The 15,511-nt window shown below is 56.2% G+C and overlaps 2 protein-coding genes across 7 annotated transcripts; both read left to right on the top strand.

Annotated features, from left to right (window-relative positions):
• The first annotated feature begins 50 nt into the window (after positions 1 to 50).
• On the top strand, positions 51 to 3,073 carry ZNF524 (zinc finger protein 524). 2 transcript variants are annotated; one of them, XM_036232271.1, is made up of 2 exons: positions 51 to 166; positions 1,989 to 3,073. In XM_036232271.1, the coding sequence occupies exon 2, from the start codon at positions 2,028 to 2,030 to the stop codon at positions 2,829 to 2,831; it is 804 nt and encodes a 267-aa protein (XP_036088164.1). In that variant the 5' UTR covers positions 51 to 166; positions 1,989 to 2,027; the 3' UTR covers positions 2,832 to 3,073. The 2 variants fall into 2 exon arrangements, with proteins under 2 accessions (XP_036088164.1, XP_016009714.1); XM_016154228.2 differs by lacking the exon at positions 51 to 166 and adding an exon at positions 395 to 513.
• ZNF865 (zinc finger protein 865) lies at positions 236 to 15,402 on the top strand. 5 transcript variants are annotated; one of them, XM_036232252.1, is made up of 3 exons: positions 4,607 to 5,088; positions 6,022 to 8,254; positions 10,632 to 15,402. In XM_036232252.1, exons 2-3 carry the CDS (start codon positions 8,251 to 8,253, stop codon positions 13,775 to 13,777), a joined length of 3,150 nt encoding a protein of 1,049 aa, XP_036088145.1. In that variant the 5' UTR covers positions 4,607 to 5,088; positions 6,022 to 8,250; the 3' UTR covers positions 13,778 to 15,402. The 5 variants fall into 5 exon arrangements, with proteins under 5 accessions (XP_016009624.2, XP_036088146.1, XP_036088145.1 ...); XM_016154138.2 differs by lacking the exons at positions 4,607 to 5,088; positions 6,022 to 8,254 and adding an exon at positions 236 to 281; XM_036232253.1 differs by lacking the exons at positions 4,607 to 5,088; positions 6,022 to 8,254 and adding an exon at positions 392 to 513.
• The last annotated feature ends 109 nt before the right edge of the window (positions 15,403 to 15,511 follow it).

Below are 15,511 nucleotides of genomic sequence, written 5' to 3'. Positions count from 1 at the left end.
GAGTTGCCTCGAGAGAGAAAAGAGATATGGAAGTTCCGATTGCGATAGAATAGGAGAAAAGAGCTGGCTCCATCTTGTCCTCAGCCCTCCGGGGGACTTTGAAGCTTATCGGGCGCCATGTTAATTACGGGAAGGAGCAGCCATTTTCCCGCTGCTCATCGTATCGGTACCTGTCTTTGATTGGGTCACCAGATGGGTACTTTGTGTGAGGAAAGACATTTCTACGTGGTTGGGGATGTGCGGGTGGGTTATTTCCCACTCTGTGCCAGCGAAGGTACCAGGTGCGCAGACGTGGACGTGACCGGCCCTTAGGACCCAGCGCGTCCCTTTGTTCCCCTGGGCGCGGGCCCGACGGCGACGGGGGCGGGGCTACTGGCGTCTGCTCCGAGGGGCGGGGCCGTCCCGCGCGCGCCGCCGAGCGGCAGGGCCCCCTCGCCCCCGCCCCCTCCCACGCTTCGGCCCCGTCGCCTCCCGCGCGCGCACACTCGCGAGCTCTGGCGACATGCAAATGAGGTACAGGAGAGGCGGGGGGCCCGGGCTGGGGGGAGGGGTGAGGAGGGAGGGGCGGCTCGGGGCCGCGCGCTCCTGGAGCGCGCCCCCAACACCTCCTGTTCCCGCGCTCGCTGCGGCTTGCGCGCCGACCTCGCGCCCCGTGGAGCCAGCCCGGACGCGCGCGCGCAGACCCCCTTCCTGGCGGCCCTCGCCGTCCGCGGCCTGGCGCCGCTCATTGGCCGCCTTCTCCACAGGGCCCGCCCCGCGCGCTCGGGGGCCCGCGGGCGCGCGCCTGGACGGGGGCGGGTGGAGGGTGAGGGTCGAGAGCACCACTCCAGAGGCCCGGGTTCTAATCCAGCCCCGCCCCACCCGAGCGAACTGTGCGTTCCTGGAAAAGCCGTTGCCCCACTCTGGACCTCAGTCTGTGTGCCTGTTCCAAGGGAGCACAGTGGCACCTGCAGTACCCCTCATATCTATCTGTGCTTTCCCTCCCCTTTGTGACACCCAGGCTTCTCGTGCCCGCTCTGATGATGGTGATGGTGGTGGTAGTTTATTGAGTGGTTACTATATGCCAAGGAATGACCCTGGTATATTCATTTCACAGAGTTGGATTCAAACCCAGGACCAAGGAACCCCATGATGTTTCCTTGGGTGCCTTTCTTCTCATTCCCTGGGCCATTGAGTCCTCATGAGATCTGGTTGGAATCTTGACCCTGCCATTTTCTGACAGAGGGAGCTTGGGCAACTGACTTGGCTTTCCTGTGCCTCGGTTTCCCCATTTGCAAAATGAGGGACTTGTGCCCTTATTGAGAGGGCTAGTGTCTCCGAAGCACTTCTGTATGCTGAGGATTTCATGTGTATCATCCTCATGGCATGTTAGAAGGTGGTAGGTGAAACTGTTCGTACTGTTTTGCAGAAGGCTTGAGGCTCAGAGAAGTGAGCACCTTGCTCAAGGCCACAGAGAGTAAGTGACAGAGCCAGGAATCAAGCCCAGACTCTTTAACAATGCCAATATATTTCCTCATCCACGACTTGGGGCTTGGACCACTCTCTTTCTTCCTCCCATCTTGAACCTCTTCGCATTCCCACTTCTACCAACCAGGAGGCAGGACAAAAGCATTTCTGAGGCTTCTGTGGCTCTGGGGTTTGATGAGCTCTCTGTTTTGAGGATCACAGTACTAGCCTGTACTCCTAGTTGGACTTTGCCCTCCCTTGAAGAGTTTTCTTTGTTTTCACTCAAATTGACCTAGAACTTTGAGATCCAGGGCAGGAGTTGGGCAGACCTGGGGGACACCTGTGGGGCTCAAGGCAGTGTCTACCAACTGGCACCGAATTACCTTGCTCTTTTACCCACCAACCTGGTATAATTATGCATCCAGGTGAATGTCAGCCATGCCCAGGTCGAGATACTGGTCCAAGGGATGGGCGAGGTGTTGGGGGACATGGGGTGCTCCAGACCCTCCCTACACTGACGGCTGCCCCCTCTCTCCTCTTAGCCTGGCTCCAGTGCCCAGACCCAAGTCCCCCACTGCTCAATGGACACCCCCAGCCCAGACCCGTTGCCTTCGCCTTTGCCTGGGGAGGAAGAGAAACCTCTGGCCTTACCTCCTTCTGTTCCCCGGGGCCGCCGAGGCCGACGTCCGGGGGGGGGCACCTCCTCCAGTCGGACGTTCAAGGCCTGCCTCCCTCGCAAGCGGGGCCGACCCTCCAAGTCAAGGCAGGAGCCCCCGATGACGCAGGGGGTGACAGTCCCTGTGAGCAGCGGAGGTGGCAGCGACCTCCTGCTGATCGATGATCAGGGTGTGCCCTATACAGTGTCTGAAGGGTCAGCAGCAGGAGGGTCCGAGGGTTCCGGCCCTAGGAAGGCCCCACACTTCTGCCCGGTGTGTCTGCGGGCCTTCCCCTACCTCTCGGACCTGGAGCGCCATAGCATCTCGCACTCAGAGCTGAAGCCCCACGAGTGCAAGGACTGCGGCAAGACCTTCAAGCGGTCCAGCCACCTGCGGCGGCACTGCAACATTCATGCCGGCCTGCGACCCTTCCGCTGCCCACTCTGCCCGCGCCGCTTCCGCGAGGCGGGAGAGCTGGCCCACCACCACCGCGTCCACTCTGGGGAGCGCCCCTACCAGTGCCCCGTCTGCCGGCTGCGCTTCACGGAGGCCAACACGCTCCGGCGCCATGCCAAACGCAAGCACCCCGAGGCCATGGGGGCACCCGTGTGTCCCCCGAACCCAGGGCCTGAGCCTCCGTGGGACGACGAGGGCATCCCAGCCACTGTAGGGGCCGAGGAGGAGGAGGAGGAGGAGGGGGAGGACCCAGAGGGGAAAAAGCTGGCCTGACCCACACCCCTGGCCACCCCTCCCAGGACTGGGTTTAGGGCTGGGGGTTCAGCTGGTGCTCTGCCTGTGCAAGGAGGTCGGGACACCCTCGTGTCTGGTGGTCTCCCTATTGGGGGAAGGGGTTTCGGGTGAGGACCGAAACTTCTGGACCCTGCTGCGTTCTGCCACTCTTCCCGCGGACTAACAGGCCCTTAGAGGCAGGGGCCATGAAAATAAATCTCTGCCTTCTGGTTTCCCGTGTATGTTCAATGAAGAGACCAAGGCTGTCCCCCCTCTTCTCCTTTTTTCAAATGTCGTTTTGTTGCTACACCACCCCAGTGGGGGTTTGTGGAACTGGGGAGGACCCCATGTCATGTGTCTCATTATTTTGGCACTAAAGAGTGGCTTAGGGGAAGACTCTCCCTTCTATCTCCAGCAGACCCCAAATATCCACTCACAGAAAAACACTGAACTGTCTATACAAATGTGACTTTAGGTCCCCTGCCCCCATTCCAGCCAGATTTCTGGAAATTCTGTAAGCCACCATTTTGCCCCATCTCTTTGTCCTGACCCTGTTTAGAAGGAAAAACTAAGCTGAGGGTTGTGGGCAGAAGTGACAGCTTTGGTAGGAATTACGGAGAAAGGGGTGTGGCTGGGGCGGGGTTAAGGATGCAGGAGGTGGCGCTGGGGCTGAGTGCTTATTGGTCAGGTAGTTGATTATGGGCGGGGCTTAAGAGATGGGGCTCTAAGAAATGGGGTGGCTCAAAATTGGTTTAGGGGCAGGACGGCAGAAAGTGAGTAATTTAGAAGGGATGCGTAGAGTTTAGGGGAAACTGGGAGAGCAAGGACTCAGGAGTGGTGGGACTTAACGGTTAAGAGAAGTTGATGAGGGGTGGGCATGACTGCTATTCAGGCCAAGGGGAGACAAGTGGGTACCTAAAAGAGGAGTGACTAAGGGAAGTCCCTGCGAGAGGGGGAGCATAGCAGAATGTGCTGAATAGAACGGGGTTTAGTTACTTGGGGGGCTGAGTTATGGGCAAGGTTTACGGAGATATATGAAAGGGCCAAGCATAAAGTGTGGGAAAACTGTGGCTCTGACTTCAGCCTGCATCAGAATCACCTAAGGGCATTTTATTTTATTTTTAATTGAATTCTAGTTGACGTACAATATTATATTAGTGTCAGGTGTACAACATAATGATTCAATATTTCTATACATTATGAAACGATCATGAAATGTCTACTTACCATTTGTCACTATATGAAGTTATTGAAATATCGTTGACTACATATTCCCTTATGTTGCACAACCCTATGACTCATTTTGTACCTGGAAGTTTGTGCCTCACCTGAAGAGTATTTTAAAATGCAGATCCCTAGACGCTACCCTCAGGGTTTCTGATTCAGAAATTCTGGGGCAGAGGGCCTGAGAATTTAATTTCTAACAATTTCCAGGGTGATGCTGCTGCTGAAGGTCTCCAGGTCATTTGAGAATCACTGATTTAAGGGACTACCTTAGAAGTGCGAGGCACAAAGATCGCATTGAAGTTGTGGGGTGGGGGGAAACTTAAATACCATGGGGAGGAAAGGGCGGGGTTTAGCACAGGAGGCGTGGTTGAACCTAAAAACCTTGGAGAGGCAGGCTCTACAAGGGAGGCGTGGCCGAGGGTGCGGCTGAGGAGGGAGAGGTGGGATTTTGAGAGTAGGGGGAGGTATGGAGGCGGGGTATAACGGGAGAAAATTCTCGGGGCTGGTGTAAGGAGGATAAATTTTGAATTGGTGGGGGGCGGGTCCTTGTGATTATTAAGCTCTGAATGAGCGTGATTCAGACATGGGGGTGGGGATTAAGAGTGAGGTTTGCTCGAGGGGCGTGGTTTAACCGATGACGGAAGAGTGTGGGCGGTGCCCTCAGAAGGAGCGGGTACTCAGAGCGCAGGCGCAACTTTCTGGGCTCGCTCACCGGAAGTGGTCTAGGCTTTCCCCGCCTGCATCCCCGATCCAGCACGCAGGCGCACTTTTCTCCGAGTCGCCACCGCCGCTGTCGCCTCCGCCGCCGCCGCCGCTGCCGCCGCCGCCTCCGCCTCTTTCCTCCACGCCGGCGCCTCGGAGACGGGCGCGACTTCCGCTTCCGGGCGGGCGGGCAGGCGGGTAGACAGGCAGGCGGCGCGGGGCTGCCGGAGAGGGGGGGCAGCACTTCCGGTCAGGCCCTCGGGTCTCCCCGGAGCTGCGGCGCCTCCTCCGCCTCCTAGGCTTCCTCCCGGCGGAGACCCCGGCGCCGGTGAGTGACGGGGCGCGTGGCCGGGGGCCCAGGGACAAGGGGGTCGGGGGTTTTCGTCCAGGCCCGCTCTGGTTCTCAGAACGTCTCCACCAGTGCTTCTTCCACCGGGCCCTCGCCAGGGGTCCCCCATCACTGCTCATGCATAAGGACACCCCCGATATCTGCCCAGTTAACGCCCCCACGTAGGACAGCTGCCATAGCGTCCTCATTTGTGGCGCTTCCCTAAACTGCTGCCAGTGTCCCACAATAGTGCTTTCTCGTGGAATCTCGTCTACATAGACCCCAGTCATTGCTTCCTGCAGGACATCCCCCAAATGCCACCAGCGTTGCCCTCCCCCACGCAGAGTAGCTACCCGTGAACCTTCCTTTAGCCCTTGTAGGTTGCCCCCCAATAGTGTTGCATTAGTGCTTTACAGCAGTACTGCCCTCCTATTATCTCCACACAACAGTCCCCCTAAGCTTCTAACCCCACCAGTGTCTCCTTCATTGGTGTAAAAATACTTTCTGTTCTGGTCATTCGCAAAGAATGCCTTTTTTCGTTCTGCACGCCTCCCCGCCCCCCCCCAAAAAAAATTCCCCTCGAAAATACCCCTTTCAACCCCCTACCCCGTAGAACAGCTCCCTCTAGAGGTGTGTTCTCATACTCACATAGTGTTCCTCTTCAGGTAGAACTAGCTACCAGTTTAGCTCCAGCCTCCCACCCCATCTCTCTCCTGGTCAGCTCATGTCTTTGGTCCTTCCTCCTACTGTAAGGCCTCTCCTCAGAATGTGTCTCTTTTTGACACAATGCTTGTCCTGACCTGCCCTTTCTGACCCAGCTCATACTCTCTCCTTCTGGACTCCCTGGAGAAGGCCTCCAGCTTCACTGGCATGTGAACTCTTGCTTCCCAAGGCATGCATTCATTTGTTCATTCTGGATATGCACTGTTCTAGGTCCATGGTATACAACTGTGAGGGAGAGAAATACACTAAGTCTTCATTTTTGTGGGTTTTTACCGTCTACTTGAGAAGACAGACCAATAACAAACAAGATAAACACTTTCTGGGTTCCCTGAGCCTGGTGAGCTGCTTCAGAGGTGAAACCTGAATTGACGGAGCTCACTTAGTTGTGCAAAGATCTGGGTGAACTGTTCTAGGCAGAGGTAAGAGCAATGTAAAGGTCCTGAGGTAGCCATGATTCTGGTGAGTAGAGGGGGGCAGAGGAGGCCCATGAGGTTGGAGCAGAGGAATTGAAGGGATGATCGAGGGGAGAGAAGGTTTAATCTCCAGGCCTTGGAGGTCAGGGCATTGCAATCAGTTATTTGGCCTTTGTCATCTCTACCAAGCCCAGAATGTACTTCATTTGTTCATTCATTGTTCAACACCTGCTCAATGACCACCTGCTACACAGCGGGCATGCAGCAGAGAACAAAAGAGCCAAAAACCTTTGACCCTGTGAAGTGTGTGTGCTAGTTCATGGGGCAGACAATTAAAACACAAAATACCTGTGTGTGAAGAAAATACAGTAGGATGAATGTATAGGGTTACAGGAGCTACAGTGTCAGGGTGGCAGGAAGGCCTTTTTAAGATATTGTTATCCTGTCCCTCCAAAAAGTCATATACCAAAAAGTTATCCCCTCCTCCTGGATAACTGTGGTCCCCCCTACCCTAAGAATGGAATGGTTAACTAGATGAGCCCTGTGTGCCACTAGTGTTCATATCTCTGAGCAAGGCACTCCCTCTTCAAGCCTCAGTCTCACTTATTTAACAGGTATTTTTGGAGACAGGCACTGCGCTAGGTCCTGGGAATAAAGCAGTGAACAAAACCTAAAAATCCTTGTGTGCATGAAGTCCACCCTCCGGAGAGGGAGACTACCACCACCGAGACAAGCAGAATTTATGGTTTATTAGGTGATGGTAAGGAGAGAAATGGAGCATGCTGGGGAGAACTGGTGTGCTGGTCTGGGTGACAGGTTGCAGTGATCATGGAGAGCCTTACTGAGAAGATGACATTTGAGCAAAGACATGAAAGAGGTGAAGGAGGTGTATATGTGGAAGTCAGAGCATTCCAGGCAGAAGTAACAGCCAGTGCAAAGGGCCTGTGGCAGGAATGGAGTTGGCACATTGGAGGCCATGTGCATCATCATAAGGACTTTGACTTTGTGTGAGAAGGGAGTCACTGCAGGGTTTGAGCAGAGGAGGAACATGCTTTGGTCTTAGTCCTCCTGTTTATAAATTATCTTATGAGCCTGTTGCGAAGTTTGATTGAGACAAGCCACATAAGGGACCTAGTATAGATAGCATTCACTGTATGCTAGTGGCTAGTTCTGGGGTTGGGTACCAGGGAAGTGGATGTGACATAGTATATTTGCAGTAAAAGGTGGAGTGGGGACCTTCCTTTTCTTTGGAGAAATATTGAAAGACAGCATGTTTTAGGGAGTAACAGCACCCACTCTGGAGTCCCACTGTCTGCCTTCAACTCCTGGCCCTGCCACTTGTTAGTGGTGTGACTTTAGCAGATTAATTTACTTCTCTGACCCTCAGTCTCTGTAAAACTGAGTTAATAATTTTAATCATCTTCTAGGGTTATTGGGAAGATTGATTGAATCAGCACATGTAAAGGATTTAGACATGTACTTGATATGTGGAAAGTATTGTTACTCACAGACGAGTTTTATCACAAAGCAGCTAGTTGCAGGGGAATGGTGCACAGGTCCTGGAGTCAGACCCAGAATCCCAGACTTGCTTTCTCCTTTACTGTCTATGTGATCTTGGAGAAATGACCCTTCCCCACCTTTCCTCTGTTTCCCCACTTATAAAATGAGACCAATAACGGTACAGGACTATTGTGATGCATTCTTCTCAAACGGGTCTAACAGTAAACATACTGTTAGTATTGTGACTGTGGTTGCTGTGGGACTCCTGCCCCTTAGGACCATTATCCCATCATGTCTTGCAGGAAACCCTCCCATGACACATCTCCCTTTGGAAAGTCACCAGTGTAAGGCTTAGATCCTCTGAATATGGAAATGTCTCTTATTTCCCAGTCGAAATAATCATGAGTCCAATCAGTTCTGTCCCCAGGAACACCTCCTGCTCCTCTGTCAGAAGGCGCCCTTCAGCATCTGCCTACCTGCCTTGCAGGCCCTGCTTACAACATCACTGCCCTCCGGATTCCTTTTCATGGGTAACCCCTCTAGATGTCCCCCTCCCTTCCTTGGAGAGTTCTGGTCATCTTAGTCTCATCCTTTCATCCATTCAGCAAATATTTATTAATGTAGACATTTACAATTATAAGTTTACCTCTGAGCAATGCTTTAGCTACATCTCCCACGTATGTTACATTCCATTTTCATTCATTAATCTCTCTGTGGACCCATTGGTGATTTAGGAGGGTGCTGTTTCATTCCCACGTGTCAAATATTTATGGAACACCCACACTGTGCCACACCCTGTGCTAGGTGCTGGGGCACAGCAGTGAACACAGTGGGCTAAGTCCTCACTGTTAGGTGAGGAGGACAGGCAGGAAACACACAGCAGAGGAAATAGACACAGTTGGTGGCAATGACCATGATGAAAAGAAATGCAGCAGGATGAGGGCCTAGCGAGTGATGGGGTAGGGGATGGGGTGTCACCTCTCTTGGAGGTGATAGCTGAGCAGAGACCAGAAGGGGGCAAGGGAGAGCCTTTAGATCTGGGGAAGAATATTCTAGGCAGACGACAGTCTCAAAACATCACTGTTCTGTCTGCTCAGGATGGTGACCACCTTTGTCTCCTATCCAGCCCCTCATAACTGAGAGAGCACCCCAAGTAAGGGTCCTACAGCCACAGTTCTACCCTAGAGAACAATCCTGGAGGAAAACCTTGTAGGGGGAGGGTCGCAAACTTGCTCTGTGACCTTGGGCAAGTCACTTCACCTCTCTGTGTCTTGTGTTCTCATTTGTCATGGTCTTGTAGAGTTGTGGTGTCATTCATTGAGTCAGTATGTGTGACATGCGCAGAATGGCAGCTGGCCTGTAGGAAGTGCCCAGTCAAAGGTAGCTGTTAGTAGTATATGCTCTGATGTAGGTGAGCCCAGGCACTGGCTTGCCCTAGATACCTTCCCTCCTTTCCTCTCCTCCCAGCACTGAGTGCTCTCTCCATGACCACCAGCCATTCCATTCCGGTCTCCCCACTGATGTTCCACTCCCATGCCAGCCATGCTTTTGCTCCTTCTGGAGATTAGATGAATCAGAGGGTGTGAAGGACATGAGATGTTGGGTTTCCTCCAAGGACACCCAGAGCAGGAGGCTAAAAATAGCACCTCCGGGTAGGGGTAGAGGAGACACCTTTCACCTGTGGGGGAGAGAGCCAACCTGACAGAAGGAGGCCAACAGGCCCTGGCCTTGGTAGGTCCCACTGACCCCAACCTCGGGCCAGGCTCAGTGCCATGCCCCTAGGAGGTAGAGACAGGGACAGTAGCCAAGAAGCATGCCAGATCTCAGGGACCCTTCTCCTACTGACTCACCCGCAACCTGGCAGAGGCGTTCGCCAAGGCCCCTGGATGGGTCCGAGGCTGGGCTGGGGAAGACATGGACAGCTGCAGTCTGGAATTAAAAGTCCAGGAAAGGAAGTGCCCAGAGAATGACCACCATCTCAGAGGGGGTGGAAAAAGGCTCCCTGAGTGCCTGCCATCAGGCTCCGCCCTGGTGAATGATGTCACTGAAGGCACAAAGAGCTCCAGGGACCAAATGATCTCTGCCAACTAGTGTGTTCCTGTGCATCCTGTTTTACCCCCCTTATATTCCCCTGGAATCTAGGGGTAACTGCTCCTTTTGAAATGGAGAAAGGGGAGATGGGAGTTGGTCTGCCCAGGCCACGTGTTTCCTGCTGTGCCAGGCTACCTTCTCTTTATGCCCCCTGGTGTAACCTGTTTGTCCCAGGCCAGCAGATTCTCCTCCTCAGCTTGTAGGAAAAGAACACACCCCTCCCAACACTATCTTTACTCCAGTTCTCTTGGTTTGGGCTCACTTTCTGTTCCTACCAGTAGCAACAGTGACAGTATTATACCTTCCGCTTATCAGGGGCTTATGGAGCACCAGGGACCAGCCACCTGAGGGCCTTGTTGTTATATTAGCAGCCCTGTGAGGTAGGGATGTGCTTTGTCACCTTCATTTGTGGATGAGGAAACCCAGGCACAGAGAGGTTCAGTAACTTGCCTGTGGTCACACAGATTCTACTCTGGCCTTCTGGCTCCAGAGGCCACTTGGAAACCACTCTGATAGAAACTGCTGTTATGATTAGACCGGCGACCTGAGTGACTGAGTACAGAGGGTTAGTGTGTGGGGTGGTGTGAGACACAGCAAGACTGAAGAGCTTGCATAGGGAACTGAACCAGGGTGACCAGTGCTGGGAGAACTCAGGTCCAGAAGGGGAGGAACCTGAGGCCCACAGGCCATACTGTGGATAGGGGTCGGTGAGATGTGTTGAGGACTCAGAGAAGGGACAGGAGGGACAGACAGTCTCCTGCACATGCAGCCCCTTATTGCTGTCCTGCATCCTGAGCCACCTCCTCTCCTCCGCAGGGTCTCGCGTCCCGCTTGGAGAGATGGAGGCAAATGCTGCTGCTGGCAGTGGAGGAGGCAGCGGCAGCATCGGGGGTGAGGACGGGGTGCACTTCCAGAGCTACCCCTTTGACTTTCTGGAGTTCCTCAACCACCAGCGCTTTGAGCCCATGGAGCTATATGGGGAGCATGCCAAGGCAGTGGCAGCACTGCCCTGCACCCCTGGGCCTCCGCCACAGCCACCGCCACAGCCGCCGCCACCGCAGTATGACTACCCGTCCCCGGCCACCTTTAAGCCCAAGGCTGAGGCGCCTTCGGCGGCAGTGGCGGCGTCCTCCTCCTCGTCATCCTCCCAAGCCAAGAAGGCCGAGCCGCCCCTGCCACCCGCCTTTGGAGCGCCCCCACCCCCACTCTTTGACGCTGCTTTCCCCGCCCCGCAGTGGGGCATCGTAGACCTTTCTGGACACCAGCACTTATTTGGGAACCTGAAACGTGGAGGCCCTGGGTCTGGACCAGGGGTGACTCCAGGGTTGGCCACTGCTGCGGGGACACCTGGACCGCTCCCTGCGCCCTCACAGACTCCGCCGGGCCCCACCGCAGGGGCAGCCTGCGACCCCACCAAGGACGACAAGGGCTACTTCCGCCGGCTGAAGTACCTGATGGAGCGGCGCTTCCCCTGTGGTGTGTGCCAGAAGTCCTTCAAGCAGTCCTCGCACCTGGTCCAGCACATGCTGGTGCACTCGGGGGAGAGGCCCTACGAATGCGGCATCTGCGGCCGCACCTACAATCATGTCTCCAGCCTCATTCGCCACCGCCGCTGCCATAAAGATGTGCCACCGACCTCTGGGGCCCCGCCACAGCCGGGCACACCTCTCCCACCCCTGGGCCTGCCCACACCACCCGTCACTGGGGCAGGCGCCCCCACCCCGACCCCCGCTGGCCAGCCCGCCACGCCTGCAGCCTCAGCTGAAGGGAATGCAGCCGCTGGGGCACCGGCAGGTGGGGGGGCGCCCCCTCCAGCCACGGGGGGTGGCGAGGGCCCCTTTGCTTGCTCGCTGTGCTGGAAGGTCTTCAAGAAGCCCAGCCACCTGCACCAGCACCAGATCATCCACACAGGTGAGAAGCCCTTCTCGTGCTCCGTGTGCAGCAAGAGCTTCAACCGCAGGGAGAGCCTCAAGCGCCACGTGAAGACACACTCGGCCGACCTGCTGCGCCTGCCCTGTGGGGTCTGTGGCAAGGCTTTCCGCGATGCCGCCTACCTGCTTAAGCACCAGGCGGCGCACGCGGGCGCGGCAGGGCCCCGTCCTGTGTACCCCTGTGACCTGTGCGGCAAGTCCTACTCTGCACCACAGAGCCTGCTCCGCCACAAGGCCGCACACGCGCCGCCTTCTGCCCCAGACGCACCCAAGGATGCGGCAGCCTCTGTTCCACAGCCTGCACCCACCTTCCCTGCGGGCCCCTACCTGCTGCCGCCTGATGCCCCCGCCACCGACAACGAGAAGGCTGCAGCTGCCGCAGCAGCTGTGGTATACGGCGCCGTGCCAGTGCCACTCCTGGGCGCGCACCCGCTGCTGCTTGGCGGTGCAGGTACAAGTGGGACAGGCGGTGCAGGCACCAGTGGCCCCGGAAAGACATTCTGCTGCGGCATCTGTGGACGCGGCTTTGGGCGCCGTGAGACCCTAAAGCGCCATGAGCGTATCCACACGGGGGAGAAGCCGCACCAGTGCCCGGTGTGTGGAAAGCGCTTCCGCGAGTCTTTCCACCTGAGCAAGCACCATGTGGTGCACACCCGCGAGCGCCCCTACAAGTGTGAGCTGTGCGGCAAGGTCTTCGGCTACCCACAGAGCCTTACACGCCATCGGCAGGTGCACCGACTGCAGCTGCCTTGCGCCCTGGCTGGGGCCGCCGGCCTTCCCACCACACAGGGCGCCACAGGCGCCTGCGGTCCAGGCTCCTCTGCCACGTCAGCTGGGACTGCCGAGAGCCTGAGCTATGCCTGCTCTGACTGTGGTGAGCACTTCCCGGATCTGTTCCATGTCATGAGCCACAAGGAGGCCCACATGGCTGAGAAGCCATATGGCTGCGACGCCTGTGGCAAGACCTTCGGTTTCATTGAGAACCTCATGTGGCACAAGCTGGTCCACCAGGCTGCCCCTGAGCGCCTGCTCCCACCCACGCCCGGTGGTGCACAGACCTCAGAGGGCTCCAGTGGCGCCGAGGCAGTCAGTGTGCTGGACAATGGGCTGGCAGGGGAGGTGGGAGCAGCTGTGGCGGCACTGGCAGGGGTGTCCGGGGGCGATGACGCCAGTGGGGTGGCAGGAGCAGGAGGTAGCGGAGGTGCCAGCTCAGGCCCTGAGCGCTTCAGCTGTGCTACTTGCGGCCAGAGCTTCAAGCACTTCCTGGGTCTGGTCACCCACAAATATGTGCACCTGGTGCGGCGGACCCTGGGCTGCGGCCTCTGCGGCCAGAGCTTCGCCGGTGCCTATGACCTGCTCCTGCACCGGCGCAGCCACCGGCAGAAGCGGGGCTTCCGCTGCCCGGTGTGTGGCAAGCGCTTCTGGGAGGCGGCCCTGCTGATGCGCCATCAGCGCTGCCACACAGAGCAGCGGCCCTACCGGTGTGGTGTGTGTGGCCGAGGCTTCCTGCGGTCCTGGTATTTGCGGCAGCACCGTGTGGTGCACACAGGCGAGCGGGCCTTCAAGTGCGGGGTGTGTGCCAAGCGCTTTGCGCAGTCGTCCAGCCTGGCTGAGCACCGGCGGCTGCATGCTGTGGCCCGGCCCCAGCGCTGCGGTGCCTGTGGCAAGACCTTCCGGTACCGCTCCAACCTGCTGGAGCACCAACGGCTGCACCTGGGTGAGCGCGCCTACCGCTGTGAGCACTGCGGCAAGGGTTTTTTCTACTTGAGCTCCGTGCTGCGCCACCAGCGTGCCCACGAACCGCCGCGGCCTGAGCTCCGCTGTCCAGCCTGCCTCAAGGCCTTCAAGGATCCTGGCTACTTTCGCAAGCACCTGGCAGCCCACCAGGGTGGCCGGCCCTTTCGCTGCTCCTCCTGCGGTGAGGGCTTTGCCAACACCTACGGCCTCAAGAAACACCGCCTGGCCCACAAGGCCGAGGGCCTTGGCACGCCTGGAGTGGTGGCCAGCACTTTGGCCGGGAAGGAGGCCTGACCAAGGGGGCTTCCTATCCACCACTCCAGTCAGATGTCGCTTTCCAGACTCGCCTTGCACCGGCTGCAGGTCAGACTCCGTCCCTTTCTTGCGATTGCTCCACCATCCTTCAGAACTTCAGATCAGACTAGCCTTCTTCAAGGCCATGCTGTACAAACTCAAGGCTGAATCACTCCTGACTTTGACCCCTCTGGCCCTCCTCTCATCTAACACTGAACTTGACTTTGCGTCCAACCCCATTCTGTAACCCTCATTAGCCTGGCGCCCCAGCAGCATTCTGTGCCCCACAAGCCTCTGTGGAGATAGGCGTGAACTGCCCCTCCCCCTTCCTTTGGGATCCAGCTGGACAGTGGGATGTGAGTGGGGAGGGCGCAGGGGGCCTGGGTCCTCTTGGATTGTGGGGTGGGGGTTGGGGTGGCAGACATGACTTGTACAGAGCAGAGTTAATAAACTTTATCACCAGGGCCATGGAGTTCTTTCTTACACCCCAGGGGGAAGGGATTAGGTGCTGGATACCAGAAGGCTGACAGCTTGTTTTCTCAGGATTTTGATTCCCCCATACTCTCTGTCTCTGCATGTCCTCATCCCCCAATATTTACTGAGGGTTTACTGCGTTCTGAGCATGTCTGCAAGCTGGGCAGACAGCAGACCAAGAAGACAGGTAAGTGTCTGCTCTCAGGAATGGACATGCCTGGACGCCTTTCCTTTCAAGTTGCCATGGCATCTGTTCCCTTGGCCCACACCTCCCCAATCCCCCCATCTGCTGGGCCTTTCGCTGGCCACCGGGAAACAGGACATGCTCCTTGCCTCCAAGTGAGATGGAATAGAATTCCTGGTGAGCCATCGCATGTTCCAGCGTCTTGTGGACTCATGGTTATGGTACAGCTTACTATAGCACCTGTCCCTCCAGGATAATTTGGGGATGCTCCAAAAGCACTCTCACAGCCCTTATTCAGATTCTCAGAGCAGTGAGCTGCACTCCCTGTAATGTGTATTTAGTTATGGCATTTGTTAAAAGAGGAGGCTGAGGTCTGAAAGAAGGATGAGGCTCCAAGGACACCTACTAGATCCATGCTAGAGCCAGGACTGCAGTCCCAGGGCCTCTTCTTGAAACTTGAGGGCAAAGCTGGCTCAGAGGGTACTACCTGGGCAAGTCCGTATGACCACACACAAGGGTGGCCACCATGCTCAAATGAAGGCCCAGCATATCTCATGCCAGCATCCCAGGGTTCAAAAGTCACATGAATGTGGAGCACCACACAGTTAAGGACATTGGGGCTTAGGGAGCACGGAAGAGTCACCTTATCAGACTGGGGGCTAAAACAGCTTCCTAGAGGAGAAAGTGATGCCCAAATGATGATAAAGCCCTGGGAGCTTGCCAGGTCAAGTGGGTGGTGAATTCCAGGTGGAGGTTTAGTGTGTCTGGCTAAACCTTACTTTCCAGAGAATTTCAAATAGATTAGGATAGCTAGAGGTGTTGGGGTATAGGCTGCTGTATCCAGAAGTGCCATGAATTCCAAGTGGTGAGGCTTGGATAACCCGAGAGGCTTAGAAGCTGGCTGCTGCCAGGCTGGCTCCAAGCCACAGACATCTTTTGATTGGCCCATGCTTAAAAAAAAAAAAAATTGGACTGTTGTTCACACTTGAAAGATTTTACATAAGAACTAATGCAACTTCTAAAAATTTGGGGGTGATCTAGTATTTTCCAGTCTGCCACCAATTCCCAGCCACTCC

The sequence above is a fragment of the Rousettus aegyptiacus genome, unplaced genomic scaffold (genome assembly GCF_014176215.1).
Source record: "Rousettus aegyptiacus isolate mRouAeg1 unplaced genomic scaffold, mRouAeg1.p scaffold_m13_p_14, whole genome shotgun sequence".
Classification (NCBI taxonomy): Eukaryota; Metazoa; Chordata; class Mammalia; order Chiroptera; family Pteropodidae; genus Rousettus; species Rousettus aegyptiacus.
The sequence above is the reverse complement of the archived record's forward strand: the minus strand, read 5'-3'. Positions and strand labels throughout refer to the sequence as shown.

Excerpts from the sequence above, each read along its gene's own strand:
- ZNF865 (XM_016154138.2), top strand. The coding sequence starts at position 236 with ATGTGCGGGTGGGTTATTTCCCACTCTGTGCCAGCGAAGGTACCAG. Across the intron at positions 282-10,631 it reads TGTGCCAGCGAAGGTACCAG|GGTCTCGCGTCCCGCTTGGA; the intron begins GTGCGCAGACGT and ends TCTCCTCCGCAG.
- ZNF524 (XM_036232271.1), top strand. The coding sequence starts at position 2,028 with ATGGACACCCCCAGCCCAGACCCGTTGCCTTCGCCTTTGCCTGGGGAG.